The sequence below is a fragment of the Podarcis vaucheri genome, assembly GCF_965113315.1.
Source record: "Podarcis vaucheri genome assembly, chromosome: 2".
NCBI classification, from domain to species: Eukaryota; Metazoa; Chordata; class Lepidosauria; order Squamata; family Lacertidae; genus Podarcis; species Podarcis vaucheri.
The window spans coordinates 33,995,666-34,011,809 of NC_138760.1; the positions used below are offsets into that span (position 1 = coordinate 33,995,666).

General features: G+C 44.5%; 1 protein-coding gene across 1 annotated transcript in view; it reads right to left on the reverse strand.

Moving 5' to 3' along the window:
- The window catches only part of LOC309525586 (E3 ubiquitin-protein ligase RNF213-like), a 98,452-nt gene that overhangs the window by 20,150 nt on the left and 62,158 nt on the right, over positions 1-16,144 (reverse strand). The window contains exons 31-41 of the mRNA XM_082210933.1: positions 15,296-15,487; positions 14,744-14,883; positions 13,992-14,137; positions 12,445-12,663; positions 11,538-11,719; positions 5,056-5,170; positions 3,961-4,061; positions 2,510-2,692; positions 1,864-2,021; positions 1,668-1,776; positions 1,271-1,385 (exon numbers count right to left, since the gene is read on the reverse strand). Coding sequence (XP_082067059.1) covers positions 1,271-1,385; positions 1,668-1,776; positions 1,864-2,021; positions 2,510-2,692; positions 3,961-4,061; positions 5,056-5,170; positions 11,538-11,719; positions 12,445-12,663; positions 13,992-14,137; positions 14,744-14,883; positions 15,296-15,487 — 1,660 coding nt within the window. The remainder of the gene's footprint in view (positions 1-1,270; positions 1,386-1,667; positions 1,777-1,863; positions 2,022-2,509; positions 2,693-3,960; positions 4,062-5,055; positions 5,171-11,537; positions 11,720-12,444; positions 12,664-13,991; positions 14,138-14,743; positions 14,884-15,295; positions 15,488-16,144) is intronic.

Consider the following 16,144-nt stretch of genomic DNA (forward strand, 5'->3'; position numbering starts at 1 on the left):
TAAGGTAAAGGCCACAACATTATTGATTACAGCATGTGAGAAGGTACTGACTTAGGCATTGGACCACGGAACATTAGACTCCACCCACTCGTAGAGGGGTGAGCCTGAGGAGGGGTTAACCACCAGTAGGGGAAGCCTGTTGATGCTAATCCAACTATAGGCTCTCTTCCTGATGTCACCGAGGGTCGTGCCATGGCCCCCCGCCACACGGGCATCAGACAGGATCCACGACCGCCGGATTCCTTTAGCGGAATACCCAAAATTGTTGGGGAAGGCGATGGCCACACCTTGCCCCCCGAAACACCAACAACACATTCCAATGCGTAACCGCCAAATACCATGAAAGTTGTGACGGTTGCTACGAGGTAGGCGAAAAAAACCAAGAGGCCAGGCCAATTTAGCCAATTGGAAAAAACTCCTACCAGGCCCCCTGGTTAAACAGGGCGACCAACCAGAGGTCCATAGCAAAGTCTCAGGAACAGCTAATCTAAAGAGAGTGGAGGGTGGGTGACTCAAAGAAAATGTGTGTACAATGGTGGGGATGGCTGGCGCGGCTGCGTTTGAGCAGCAAGCCACGCCCCCGCCAAGCTTCCCTATTGGGTGCCCAACCGGGGAGGGGCGTGGCACGCCAGCCCTGGAGTTGAAGCAGGGGGCGGAGCGCCCCCTGCATGACGCAGGAATCGTCTCCCGATCACAACCCCTTCCCTTCCTGGGAGGAGGAAAGGCTTTATTTGACTTTGTCATGCCTATATTGAAGGCTCTAAGGAATGGCTTCACTTTCAGAGGCTTTGCTTTTACCCTTCTTTAACCAGTTTGGTTAATTAGGAAGGGAAGGTTTTCCTAATTGTTCTTTATTCAAGTTTCACTTAAGTGGGGGAAAGGGCCACATGAGCCTTAAGTACTAAGAAGCATGTCACATTTTTCCAAATACTCCTCAAGCAGAACTCACTTAGTCACAATGAGGCACAGCAGCCTGTTCATTCATTTTTCTTACTGTAGCTGCTTCTCATTTTTCCACAGAAGACAATGGACCACTGCAATTTATTAGACCAGATAGCCAAAAAAATCTAGTCTAATCAGTTGCTCTACTGTAAATGTATACAGGCAGAGCTGGCCTTACAGATACTGCATGTCTGTTTCTGAAGAGCCACACAACCTAAGACTTTGGCAAAGCAAAAAGAAACTGAAAGTATACAGGGAGCACGGCACAGGTCTGGAAGTTCAAAACATCTGGAGGTACCTTGAAAAGTTATGGGGCAAATATACTTACCTCAAGGCAGCTGGCAAACAGCATGTACAGTACTGTCTTGTCTTCTTTGTCTAGGTTGCATATTGATTCTGCTTCTGATAAATATTTTTGAACATGGACTTTCACATCATTGAAACTATAGAAAAAGAGAAACCTCCCCTTATTAATGAACAAGGCACATGCTTCTCTATTCTAAAAATGAAAGGAGACCTCCACTGTCAGAAGTATGCATTCAGATGATGTTGCACAACAGGGCTAAGGGAGAGAGCATTCAGAGTTTCAGAACAGCAATAGCTGAACTCATATGAGGACCACTAAGACATCAATGAAATCAGAGCAGGTATCAGTGGGGTGAACACTGAAGGAGAAGCAGGGTATATTGCCCCCAAATTGCATGTCCCAGATAAAAGTTCCTTACCTGTATTTTAGAAGCAACTTTAGCACCACAGAACGGATTACAGGAGTTTTATCCACCACGTCGTTAAAGGGGGATAGAGTTTTTGTGTACACACTGTCATTATTTGAATCTAAAGAAATAATGAAATATGGTACAGAGACATGAAGAAGTCAATACGTTCAGGGAAGGGCAAATTGCTGGGAGCACATGAACATACCTTTCAAAAGCGGCTTGTGAACAAAGAGGAGGTTCAGCAGCTCTTGGATCACAGCTTCTTCTGGGGGCTCATTGTCTTTGAAACACATAGTAGAAACCAGCTCTATGAAAAAACGATTGCAACACTTGCGGAACTGGGTCATTTTTTCAATGGCAACACTGTGGTGGTGGAAGAGAATTGGGGAGAATTACTTATCTAATTGACTGCAGAACTTGCATCACATAGTTTGTGAGCAATGCTAAAAAATGCCTGGCCAACAGTGTTATAAGCAGGACCTACAAATAAGGTCAAGTTTAGGGGTCAATCCAACTAGCCATGCCTTCTTGCAGGATACACCATTTCATTACACATTGCTATGTTTTGAAGGGTTGCTCCTTAAGGCATTTTTCTAAAGGTTTTATGTACTTTTGCAAAACTTGGGGTACCCCTGAACCTGTAAATTTCACCTTGTTGTGTGTGAATTATGCCACTTTAGCTTCCCAAAGATCGTCCCCTCTCCAACAAACATTGATAATAGAGGGAATGATTAAATCCTCAGAAATTAAGGGCCAGAAGCTGAAATTATCACCAGAACTACCAACTGCTGTGGGATATAAATGCAATCAATCCAATCAATCAATCAATCAATCAATCAATAAGGCATTACCGGATCTCCTCAGATACTTTGGGAGAAAAGTCATCTGGTAATTCAACATTGCAAAATGGACAGCGCATCTCTCCTGGTACCAGCCGTTGTTTTATGCAATGATGACAATACACATGATCACAAGGAAGGTGGACTGGCTCCCTAGGATCTTCCAAACAAATTGGACATGGCCTCAAACCATAACTGTGAATATAACACAAACATGTATGTGGGTTTAATGTATATTTAATTATAGCCCACTGCCCAGGTCAGCAACAAGGAAACAGGCTTAGGAGCTACATGAAATTCTTTGACTGTTCCATTGCTGTTCTTGAGTCATCATAAGTGCCTATATATTTTGCAGTTACTGGCGTCCTACCCAAGATGCCTGCACACCAAGTGCTCCTTTGACTATGAGTTGGCAGGTCTCAAGGCACACAAGAGGGATGGGTGCTGCTGCTGACATGTCTGAGGCTGTTACAGCAGGGTGGGAAGGAAGGAAGTGAGGAATGGGAGGTCTGCAGGAATGCTACTAGGCAGATGTTAGTAGCCAAGGGGAAGAAAGAGCCAAAAGGGTGGGTTGGTCCATGCAGTCTATACAGCATGTTCCAAAACATACAAACAATCATGGGATTGTACTCTTAAATATAAAATGTATGGTGTTCCATCTGTCTAAAGCTCCTCCCACCAGCAGAGCTTCAAGCTCTGGCAGGGGGTGGGGTGGAGAGAAGGCGGGGGCATGGCTGGCATGCGTTCCAGAGGGGTGGCGTGTGTCCCGGGGGCGTGATGCACCGCCTGTGGGGGAGTGGCGCCCAGTGCAGGGGGGAGCAGCAGCCGCGATGGCACACCACCGGGATCGTGTCGCTGGGGGCAGTGCACTCCCCCACACCCCTGTTCCTCCGCCAGTGGCTCCTCCTGCAGTCCCTGCCCTCTTGGCATCCATCCATGGCATCCATGTGTGGGCACCGAAGCTGGGGGTGGGAGCAAAAGGCAAATGCCTCACAACATACCCAACACCTGTCTGTTGCTGTGGCTGAGCGATTAAGAAACTAGTCCTTGCTCTTTTACCTCTGTCATGACTAGTTTTTTTACTAAGCATGCACAAGGTGCATGGGGCCATATTACCCCTTCTCCCGTGTACTCTGCCCTGTTTGGTGAGCCACTACCTCACAGCAGGTCTGTAAGCCCTGCACAGGGAGCTATATGAGTACTGTGTTAAGAGGACTCTCATTTTTTCCCTTTGTGCACTATGTTCCAAGAATGACGTGAGCATGAAGGGACTTGAACCACTGCTTACAGGGATGCCTGAGAATTTGCACTACTGAGGTCATTTGGGCTTGGTAGTGGCATTTCTCTCCCCTTCCTAATCATAATGAGTGCAGGATTACATAGCCTGCCACCAATTCCAGGATCCAAGGGGAACCAAAAAGGCACTCTCATAAAATGGAATGGGCTCATCCCAAAGGCATTACCTGCAAAACACTGAACTGGCATCCTCCTTGCACAGACATAGGATATTCATGACTTTACAGAATGTGTTATGGGTTTTAATGTCTGAATCCCCTTGAAAACACTAAAAAGAAGAAAAGCAATAGTATCACATTCCAAAAGTGCAGTTTAAAAGTATAGGAACATACAGATAAAACTATCCTGTTCCACTCGGTTCTAAACACTTATCACCACAGTAACTACAATAACACTGCTCTGTTATGGTCTTTGTGTCGAATGCTTTTAATACTGGTTTCGATACAACAATTCTCATGTTTTATGTTATTTGCCTTCTTGAATTTTCGATGATGTTGATGCTCTGTGTTAAAAAAATAAAATAAAAAGGATGTTGCTTACTTCCTTTTTTAAAAAAAAATTATTGGTTTTACAACTTTTTTATAGACAATACACACAAATAAAAAGACAGAACAAACATGTATACGTTCATCTCCTTTTTTCATAAACTTCTTTTCTCTGACTCCCCCAAACCTCCCCTTTCTACATCCCAATTCCAAAAAATATTTCAGCAAGTCCTAAATTAGATTTTTAACAAATTTAGTTCTTTATTGGTTCTTTTCTTTTACTTAATCTTTGGTCGCTGTAATCTCCTTTTCAAGAACCTCAACATTTTAGCATTCATTAATTTTATAGTATTTCTTAAGATAAGTTGTGAATTTATTCCAGTCTTCATCTGCCGTCTCTTTCCCCTGTTCACGGATTCTGTCAGTCATTTCAGCCAATGTCATATAGTCTATTACCTTCATCTGCCATTCTTCCAAGGTGGGTAGTTCTTGAGTCTTCCAATGTTTTGAGACAAGTATTCTTGCTGCTGTAGTAGCGTACATAAAAAAGTTTCTATCTTTCTTCGACACCAATTGGTTACTAATGCCCAAGAGAAAGGCCTCTGGTTTCTTAGGGAAAGTACACTTAAGTACCTTTTTCATTTCATTATATATCATTTCCCAGAAAGCCTTAATCTTCGGGCACGTCCACCAAAGGTGATAGAAAGTACCTTTGGTTGCTTACTTCCTTAGTACAATAAAGAGATGCTTTGCACCAAGTGAGAATAGAATTCTTACTTCTCCAAGGCGTGAGGTGAACTTTTTTACCAGGTTCTTCACCTCTGGAATTTCTACTCCAAGGAGCACATGTTCCACAAAGAGGGACAGTGAGAAAATCCTATTCCATTGGTTCCTGTGTTGTGGAGGAAATCCAGAGTTAGACAACCTGCCCAGCTCTTCAAAAGAATGTTTGTGCAAAAACAGCAACTTGAGAAAACGTGTGACCATTTTTGAGGAAGATGGAGCCTGGATAGAAATTGCAGGTGGATGAGGTGGAATTACAGTTCACCTACAATTCAACAGCAAATAAATTCTGCTACTGAAACAGGTGGAATCTACAGATTGTAAGTGAGATTTATTGAGGAGAGAGGCAGGCCAATGTAATAATCATTTAGTGTATCAGGATAGGCTTTCTAGCAAAGGAGGCATAAAAACCAAATGAGGCACAGGAAATCAAAACATAAACTTGAATATTAATCAAGGTTACTGGCAATCTCACATAGTTCTACCCATTAGAACTCCTTAAATAAGATCTTGTATCAAGAGTTTATAAGGAAAGAAAGCAAAAGGCTTTGGCCAGTACAGTGGCGTAGCGTGGGGGGTGCAGGGGGGGGCGGCTGCACCAGGCGCAACATCTGGGGGGCGCACTCGCACTCACAGCTCTCTGCCCCTACCTGGCTCACTCACTCTCTCTCACTACCTGGCTGTGCGAATCCGATCTGAGCCGCTGGGTTGCCACCCACTGTGGAGGGGGTGGGTGCCAGGCGTGCAGTGCGGGGAGAGAGCGAGGGACTATCTGGGGCAGGGACAGTGCAGTGGCCGCCCAGCGCAGCACTGAGCGCAGGAGAGAACCACACCAGACCAGACCAGGCAGCAGCAAGAAGAAGCTGGCAGCAGCGGCAGGTTAGGGGTTAGGGGGCGCAAATTACTTGCCTTGCCCCGGGTGCTGATAACCCACGCTACACCGCTTGGCCAGTAATCTCCCAAATTGTTGGTTTAATACTGGGAATTAATGGTCTATAGAGTCGCTGCATCACGCCTGGCGCTGTCTCAGACCCTTGGCAATGCTTCTCCCACCAGCAACCAGAGTAACTGACTAGCACATAGTCCCCCCTCAAACTGCTTTAATGTGCTATCCTGGAATGTGGCAGGATGGACGTCCAAACAGGATGGCGGGGATATGAAAGAGTTCTTAGCGAAATTCCAGATTTTGGGTATATAAGAGACCTGGTGCTTAGAGACGTCACCCCCCCCTTCCCTACCGGGCTATGACGCCTTTGTGATTCCTGCGACCAAAACACATTTGTTTGGGCGCCCTAGTGGAGGCCTGGTAACATTTGTCTCGCAGGAGCTTCAACTTAATATCTCTCCTCTCTTTTGGTTAGAGAGTAATTGCATTCAAACTTTACATATCACTAACAGCCCGATTGGGGACTTCATATGTGTAAACTTGTACAATCCATCTACCTACTCCTCTTCTCATTCAAGTCAGCTTTGGGAGGATTTAAGATTTATCCTCAATAAATCTGTGGCTGAATTTCCAAAGTCAGAGATCCTTATAATGGGGGACTTTAATGCCAGAATCGGAGCAGATATAAGCTCATTCACCGATAAGTCGCAATTATTCATAGAAGAGGAGTGGTTTCCTACGTGGAATTCACATGATAAGACCATTAATAGGGCTGGCATCATACTGCTGGAGTTTACCATAAACTACGGGCTGCACAGCTTGCATGGCACACCCAAAGACTGGTCCGGGGGATTCTATACTTTTCTAGGATCTAGAGGGGCAAGCGTTATAGACTACATCTGGTCCTCCTCGGCATTTAATGATAAGGCATATTGTTTCAATGTGTTCAACAGAACCGAAAGTGACCACCTTCCAATCGCCATCTCCTTCCTCCACACATAGCTGGGGCTTCCCAGCTCACTCCACCCCCAGGATCCACTGATCTTAGCTCCCGGACGTAAGAAGTGGGATTTCTATCTGGAGCAAGACATAAAAGTCCTCCTAAATTCCCCTGAGATCCTAGCCCTGAAAGCTCAGCTGTTAACAATGACTGTGAACCATTTCTCAACTTTCCAGCAAATTCTAGCCTTCTTGCTTCCTTCACTTACGAAACCTGCCCGTGCAATTCTAACCTGGAAGAATCAAACTTGGTTCGACCAAGAATGCAAACAGTGCAGAAGTAGGCTTAGATTTCTTCAGTCTGATATGAAATCAGACAGCACCCAGAGCAAAATCAGGGAGTTAGCCCAATTCCGTTCATACTACAAGAAGCTGCTCCATCATAAGAAATTGCTCTTTGCGAAAGAACGCTGGACGGCACTGTCAGTGGCCATTAAAACCCGTGACGACAAGAAATTCTGGAATTTAATTAATGCAGGTTTAAGACCCCCCTCATTCATCGCTAATAACATTACAGCAGCCAGTTGGCACTCTCACTTTGCTCAGCTGTATTCCGCCCCAGATCCCGAAGTAAATGTTGTCTCCACTCTTCCAGCATCTGCCTTGCCCCCCTGGGAGCCAGTCTCCCCAGAGAGATGTATACAACTAATCAGCACGCTCTCAGGGGATAAATCCCCGGGGGAGGATATGATACCACCTGAGGTATTCTTATCGAACCAGACGTGGTGGGCCCCTATTTTAGCATCTCTCTTTACCACTATTAATGCTACTCTTAAGATTCCACCTAATTGGAAACAGAGCATAGTCATCCCAATACATAAAAAGGGGGACCCACAAGATCCGCGTAACTATCGTCCTATCAGCCTGCTAGATATATCATACAAGGTCTACTCTAGATTCTTGCTAGAGAAATTAATCGAGTGGGCTGAAGAAACAAAGCTATTCCACCCGGAACAGGCTGGCTTCCGTAAAGGTCACAGCACATCTGGCCAATGTCTTGTTCTATTTACCCTGATTGATAAATACCTAAACAGGTTCAACTGCAAACTGCACGCGGCTTTTGTGGACCTGACCTCCGCTTTTGACTCCATCCCCAGAGATAGGCTGTGGCAGAAGCTTAGTTACACTAACATAGATAAGAGACTCCTCCACCTTCTTATGGAAATTCATAATGACATATCGGCCAGAGTAAAATTCGGCCCTCTGGGTGCTCTATCTGATCCTTTCCCTCTGAATAAAGGGGTCAAACAGGGCTGCCTCTTGGCCCCTTTTCTATTCAATTTCTACATCAATGACATCGTTACAACCATGAAGGCCCTAAATCAATCTGCCCCCTCTTTACAACAGCTCAAGATCCCCATATTACTCTATGCGGACGACATGGTGATACTGTCTTTAACCAAGCAGGGCTTAAACAACATGCTCAGAGGGCTCATGACATATTGTGATACCAACTCCCTCAAAATCAATTTCGCCAAAACCAAAATTCTTACTTTTGGCAAGAAAACTCGGAAGCCTTTCTGGAATTTTGAGGGCCACTCTATTGAATACTGTTCAGCATTCAAGTATTTGGGTATCACTTTTCAGCATGGGCTTAGCTGGTCAGCTCACCTAAATATGACCATCCTGGCTGCCCGCAGAACCATCAAAGCCTTGGAGAAATTCTTCTATGCAAAAGGCGGCCAGTTGGTTCCACCAATCAGAAAAGCTTTTATCAGCAAAGTCCTCCCAATGTTACTGTATGGGGTTGAAATCTGGGGGTGGAATTTAAAAACACTACAACGGCTGGAGATTCTGCAAAACTCTTTTGCACGAAAGATACTGGGTCTCCCCAAGGGCTCGGTTGCTGCACAGTTGAGAACAGAACTGGGCCTCCCCTCCATTGTTGCGAGAGCCCACATTAGAATCATTAGTTTTTACTGTAAATTAATCAATGCCCCAGGTTCCCTACTAGCTAGGCAAGCCTTTTTAACTTGTTCTCAAACCAACAAATGGTCCAAGGCCATGGAGACTATTACTGCACACTACTCCGTCCCAGACCTCGACACGCTGTCATCTTGGCACCAACATAAAATCCGGGCCTGGATTCTTACAAGAGACGAAGCCATGGACCGGGCACAGTCCTCCACAGCCCGCCTCTCCATGTGGCTCCCTAAAGTGAAAGTGGTAAGATCACTTGCCAACTACTTGATAGACCTGACGGAGCCCAATTTGAGAAGAGCATTTACTATGGCCCGTTTCCATTCTATACCCACGGCCTTCCTGCAGGGGATCTACTCTAAGACCCCTATTACTCAGCGTTTATGTCCATGCACAATGAATGAAGTAGAGGACTTCATACACTTCTTTTTCCATTGCCCTATTTATGAGCTAATAAGACCTAAGCTCCTCCTCCTGATCCCGTCCACCATTACATCTAAGGAAGACTGTTTGAAATCGCTTCTTGTGGACGCAAATCCCCAAATTTCACGTGGGGTGGCAATCTTTATAGTGCAGGCTCTGAAACTCAGGGCTACTTTGACTGGGTAGTGTGTCCTAGACCTGGACCTGTTTTAATTCTTTTATTAGTTTTTCAACCCAATGTGCTGAGACTATTTTGGGGCCATTTTATGTTTTATATACATCCGCATTTTAGATTCTTGGCGTTGGCAACCAAATCTTTACATTATTGTATTGTTGTTTTATTGCTATGGCCAATGGCTGATGCAAATAAAGATTCATTCATTCATTCTATAGAGTGGTACCTTGGTTTTCGAACAGCTTAGTTCTTGAACTACTTGGAACCTGAATGCTTCAAACCCGGAAATGAATTTTCCAGTTTTCAAACTTTTTTTTGAAGCCAAACATGATCCGTTCTGAGTATAAGTTCCATTTTGAGTGCCACACTCAAGTGGCACTGCAAGTGAGTAGGCAGCTGCCACCACAACAACCACCCACTCCTCCAGCAGTCCCGGCACTGAGTGAGGGAAGGCTGGGCCGGGTGGCAAGTGAGCAGGTAAGGGATGTCGCCGCCGCCACCACCACCCAGCCTGCTCTTGCTTGCAGCAAGTAGGAGCGGGAGCAGGGCTGCTCTGATAGGCAGCGCGAAGCCTCTCTTCCCAGCTGAGAGATCCCCACCCTGCTCTTGCTTGCACACAAGTAAGAGTCGGATCGGGCAGCTCAGCTGGGGAGCACCTGGCTGCCTTCAGGTGGTGCAGGGGCTCTCAGATGCAGCTTCCAGGCTGCCTCCACTTTCTCTGACCCCAGCAACTATTCAGCCCCGCTGCCTTCAGGTGGTGCAGGGGCTCTGATACTGAGGTGGGGGCTCCTTTAAACTTCTCCCTTGAGGGGAATAAAGCCATGAACCCCTCAATGGAAAGTGTGATGGAGCCTGCACCTCCCCAGCTGAGCAGCCCCGATCCAGCTCCTGCTCTTGTGCAAGTAGCAACAGGTTGGTGGGCCCTGCACCACTTGAAGGCAGCCAGGCTGAATAGTTGCTGGGGTTGGGGAAGGTGGAGGCAGCACGGAAGCTGCATCTGAGAGCCCCTGCACCACCTGAAGGCAGCCAGGCGCTCCCCAGCAAACCAACCAGAAATGAATCAAAATCACAAGAAAACATAAAACAACACTGACCCTGACCCTAATTCTAATCCTTACCCTAACCCTAACCCAGAAATGGTCTTGTCAGATAGCAAAATTCACGTTAAATTGCTGTTTTAGGGGTTGTTTTTAAAAGTCTGGAACGGATTAATCCATTTTGCATTACTTTCCGTGGGAAAGCGCACCTTGGTTTTGGAACAGACTTCCGGAACAGATTAAGTTTGAGAACCAAGGTACCACTGTACTTGGCTTAAGAGAAAACAAAAATCTCTTTCCAGTCGCCTGTAACATATCTAGCATCTCATATTTAGCTAAGAAAACCAGAGTAGAAAGATGACACAGAATGTTGAATAAAATATTTCTCTGCATGTTCTGTCCTCTAACATTCCCAAACATCTTCCTGGCTCAGAAATCCATGTTGACTTAATTTAAGGTCCTCTAGTAAAATCCAAATAAACTCCTTGTTTTGCAGGGAGTTTATTTATTATTATTTATTTATTAACTTTTTATGCCGCCCTTCATCTGAAGATCTCAGGGTGGTTCACAGCATAAAAATACAGGATAAAAACATGAAATACATAGTAAAAACAAGAACATTCACATGTTGCTCATTCCAAGCAAGAAGATTGTGTTTGCAAGTACAGTCATACCTCGGGTTAAATATGCTTCAGGTTGAACGCTTTCGAGTTGCACTCCGCGGCGACGCAGAAGTAACAGAACGCATTACTTCCAGGTTTCATCGCTTGCGTATGCACAGACGGTCAAAATGACGTCACGTGCATGCGCCGAATTGCAACCCACGCAGGTGCAGGTTACGTTCACTTCAGGATGCAAACAGGGATCCAGAACGGATCCCATTTGTATCCAGAAGTACCATTGTATACACAACTACAGGGGATGGGATGGCTGAGTCTGTTTGCCTCAACACAGATGCCAGCCTGTCTTTGATGATGGCACCTGGGTCCAACTCTCCAGTGTTTCCTCTACCTCCAGTTTGGTCCATGTGACCTACCTGAGTTCCTGGAGCAGATGGTCACATCGGCTCCCATTGCTTTGAATGTAGTTTGCTGTACACACAAGTTCAATTGGCATTTGAAGCTTCTTCACCTGCTGCAGCCACGTTTGAGATCTGCAGTTCAACAGTTTTTCTTCCAACATCTCAGTGCAAGCAATTGCAGCAAGTACATCCAGAACCTAAGCAATCAGGCATGAACAGGGCTTTAATACAGACATGGACAATACATAATAGTAACATTTATTTCATTTTTTAAAAATGGGTGTGAGAAAGCAAGTTATGACTCTTCTCCTTTCATTAAGCAGAATAAATAATTCAACTGCCAATCTGGAAAATGTGAGAACCTGCTCTGAAGCCGAACTATGACTATCCACATTCCTAACTCAATAAGCAGATCATGACTCTTCTGTATTAGCCGCAATGTTCATAGCTGACTTCCCTTCTGATTATATCAATAGAAAAGGTGAAACACATTTCCACTTTGTTTTCTGTTATGGGGTGTGTGTTTTTTGGTTTTTGGCAAAATGGAACAGACACATTCCTTTATTCTTTCTTTTTAAGATGTGCATTTTAATCCTCACTTGCTAAATTTACATAATTTTTTTTACACCTTGTTTAGTAAGGAATTTTCATTGGAATCCTACTTCATTTGTAAGCTTTCCCTATCATAGATCAATCTAATTCCTGCACTTATAAGGAGACTGTGGTTTGTGCTGATTGTATATATTTACACAAGAGACTAATTATCAGAGCATCAAAGAACAAATAAGACACATAAATGTTAAAGCCTTGTGTGACTTTTAGCAATCGCCTTTAAAAGATATTATCCTTTCCCCTAACATTTTAAAAACACACTTTTTCTAGTAGGACTAAAATATTACCACCCACCCAATATGATTCCTACCATTTGGCGATGTAAGAAGCTGTCTCCTTTCTCAACATGTTCAGTGAGAGCATTGGACACATCAGGGTACACAGTGAGAATCCTGGAAAGGTTTTGCAGACGACTCGAAAAATGACGGTAACAAAGATGGATAAAGGGGAGGGGCAGAACCCTCTCTTCTGCATTGGAAGAAGCTGCCTTCATTTCCTCCAAACATGATAAGAGAGCTGTCTGCAGCAACTAGAAATTGAAAAACAATGTCACTGGAAGCAAATCTTGTGCGGTAATATCTACAGATTCTTATGTGGGTGAGACTTTTATCTTTAGAATTATAACACATTTAGGAAAACTGTTCCAATCACAAATGCTGTATTACTAGGGTAAAATGTATCTCACTCCACATGTACCTGCAGGACTTTTTCTTACTTTTGTTTACAGTAGTTGGGTGTGTACACTTTGGAGCTAGTTTACCTGAAAACGCATTTCAAAGTTTAATTTTTGGTGAACTCATCTGAACACAGAAGACAGACATTAAACCTCTTTAGATGCAAATGCCTTGCTTAGGCTGCTGTCATTCCAAGAAACACCTGACTGGGGAAACAACTTGTCAGAAACTTCTACCGTAGGGAATTTTCCAGTAGATTGAAGGTAGAGTCAAAATAAAGTAGGAGGGGATATTTTGTGCATTCATCTACTTGCCATGCTACTGTAAAATGAAAGTAAAGGGGAAGAAACCCCTCTAGTGTTGTAATGATTTCAACCCAAAGAAACACCCCCAAGGGTTGGAAGTCGAAATCACATTTTTAAGTCATCCTAAGGGATAAATCCAGGACAGGAGGTTATATGTGCAGGCGTATTTAAGTAGCTACACCTCAAGATCCCCGAGCTAATGCAGTGAGAGAATACTGAACATGAAACAGCTAGGACAGGGAAGTGGGATCAAAATCCTACTTGTTGAGATCTAATAACATGAGCTTTCAAGAAGTCTGGAATTTTCTTCATTCAGATAAAACAAATGTGTGCAATCACCATCACATTCCATATCTGTGTGATATTCATCTACTTTCGTGATAATCAAATGCCAGCCATATGCTGCTGAAGTATGTGTTTCAGTCAAACACTACAGCACACAACTCCTGGGCATTACAACTGGCACACACGCTGTTCTAAGCATCTTGATGTCTCATGTTGCGGGACTTACCGTATTTTTTGCACCATAACACTCACTTTTTTCCTCCTAGAAAGTAAGGGGAAATGTCTGTGCGTGTTATGGAGCGAATGCCTGCGGGTGGCGGGGGGGATCTGCTGCAGTCGTGAGCAGAGGATCCATGGTTCCCCTTCCTTCCCTCCTCCGTGGTTACAAAGCATGGATCCACATGGATCCTCAGGATTTTTGCATTGGGCTACTCCAAACTTACTGTCAGATCACATGTCTGTGGCCACAGCATGAACCACAAAAATCATATATCCACTATTTCGTTTAGAATATTTTTTTTCTTGTTTTCCTCCTCTAAAAACTACGTGCGTGTTATGGTATGGTGCGTGTTATAGAGCGAAAAATACGGTACCTTTAGCTCCTTATGAGAAGATATGCCCATTGTCAGGAGGATGAAGTCTCTGACGTAACAGTGAAAAAGGTGCTCCCTCTCTTCCTCAGGGAGATCAGCAATATATTGCCCCAGTGATTTCTTCTGAAAGACCCTTACAAATCTGTCTGTAGGACAACAGTAGAATGGGAATATTTAAGTTATATGAGAATTTTAATTACGATAGCATCTCACCAGTGCTACTTTATTAAAGCATGTTGCTGTATAATTTTCTAATCAATATCCCATAATACTGGAGACTGCTTTGTTGTTTACAGTGGCTGGTCAAGATTCCCTGCTAAATCTCCTAGAATTTTTAAACTATCTATTTTAATATAAAACCTGGCATGCCAAGTTTGGACAAAGATTTGAGCAGGAGGCAGAACTGTGTCTCATTTTAGCAATGTTTTTAGTAGTCATCAGTAACCCAAATTATTTTTAGAAAGACCCCTCAAGCCATAACAAGCTGCTTCTGGCTATTTCCATATGGGAGGGGACAAATAACCCCTCAAGGAATGAAAGTGTTGAGGGGGTCCACAGAGCTGTAGAGGCTAGCCTCACATACTGCCATTCTCCCACACCATCCCCATACTCCCCTCACAAATGTTTGTCAGAGAGTTTTCCCAGGTTATAGATGCATGTGTAGAAAGCTCATCTACACATGAGGAGAGACACAAGCCAATCCGGGATCCCTCCTACTGGTAATTCTCTGTGTGTTCCCTCTGAATTCTCACCTTCATTACCAGGGATGTATTGAGCTTGAACCCAAAGATCTTCCAAATAATCTTTTATCTTCCAGCTGAAGGGCATTTCATTGCCAGCCCCTGTTGATTTCTTAAAGTAGCTCTGCACCAGAATAGACTCAGTTTGGGAACTGGGCAAGACACAGGTAAATTAAGTTAGCAAGCTAGAGATATCCCATTACTAAGCAGGAAGCTCAATGTTTTGTTTCAGCACTTAGAAAGAAGCAGGGAAAGAGTTATGTTTACCAATCCTTGAGTTTTGAGCGCTCAAAAAAGCATTTGATAACCACAACATTATTCCTTTAAGGAGAGGAAAACAGCAGCTAGATCTGGCTTGTAAGTCATGCCCACTGAGAAATGTGCTGCCAAAACATCATGGCATACAACTGACACGTGGGGGGGGGTTGTTGTTGTTTTTGGCTAACTGAATAAACAGCTTTCAAGATAAGTCCCTCACATGAAATCAAAATCACATTCACCATTCACATTTTTGCAAGCCATCAATTCATTGGCAACCATTCAGGCTTTCTTTATGCCACTTACTTGTTCTGGCCCATAATGTAAGGGATGTCCAGCAGCTTGAGATCATTGAAGATGAATAGCCACAGAGCTTTCACACACTTTTCTGTTGTTGGTCTAACCAATAGGTCCAAGTTGCAGTCACTGTCTAATACAGACACAATATAGGCCATAAATGGAGTCACCACACTCTGGACCCGCTTCCACAGGGTGTCTCTGCAAGTGTCAAGAGGGGTAAAGGAAACAAAACGGCAATACCCAATATTAAGAAAGGCATACACTCCTTCAGGAACATTCTGATTGAACATCTCAAGGGAGAATGTTATGGAGAAAAGTGCTTGTGGAATGCTCTCCCTAGGGACGTTCATCTGGCATTTTCATTATATGTTTTCAGGCACCTAGCAAAAATGTTTCTCTTCAATCAGGCCTTTGGCTGATGTCAGGGAACTGACATCGGAGGAAAGGGAAGTGATAGGGCTCCCAGAGACTGGGAGAGAGTCAACAGCCAAAGCAGGGACCAGCAGGGGGAGCGCGGGGTCTCTGGAGGAGGATCTCAGTAATGCTGAGAGACACGCAGCAGCCCAGGCAGGAAGCAGAAGGGGAGAGAAAGGGGTGAGAGACACTTCGAGCGAAAATAGCGGGGAGGTGTCAGAAGCAACTGCAGGGAGACCTATGCTTCGCCGGAAGCTGTCACGTCGTGAGTCCAGGAGACGCGTTTCCGTTAAGGAACTTCTTTGCTGGAAGCGCTTCCGCAGACAGCCACTGTCGGACTCTACAAGTGACTAGAGCAGACATGTCTGAGGAGCTCTGTCACACACAGAGGTTTGTGGGGTCGCACAAACTCTGAAGGGGCACTATTTTAAGCACAAGCAG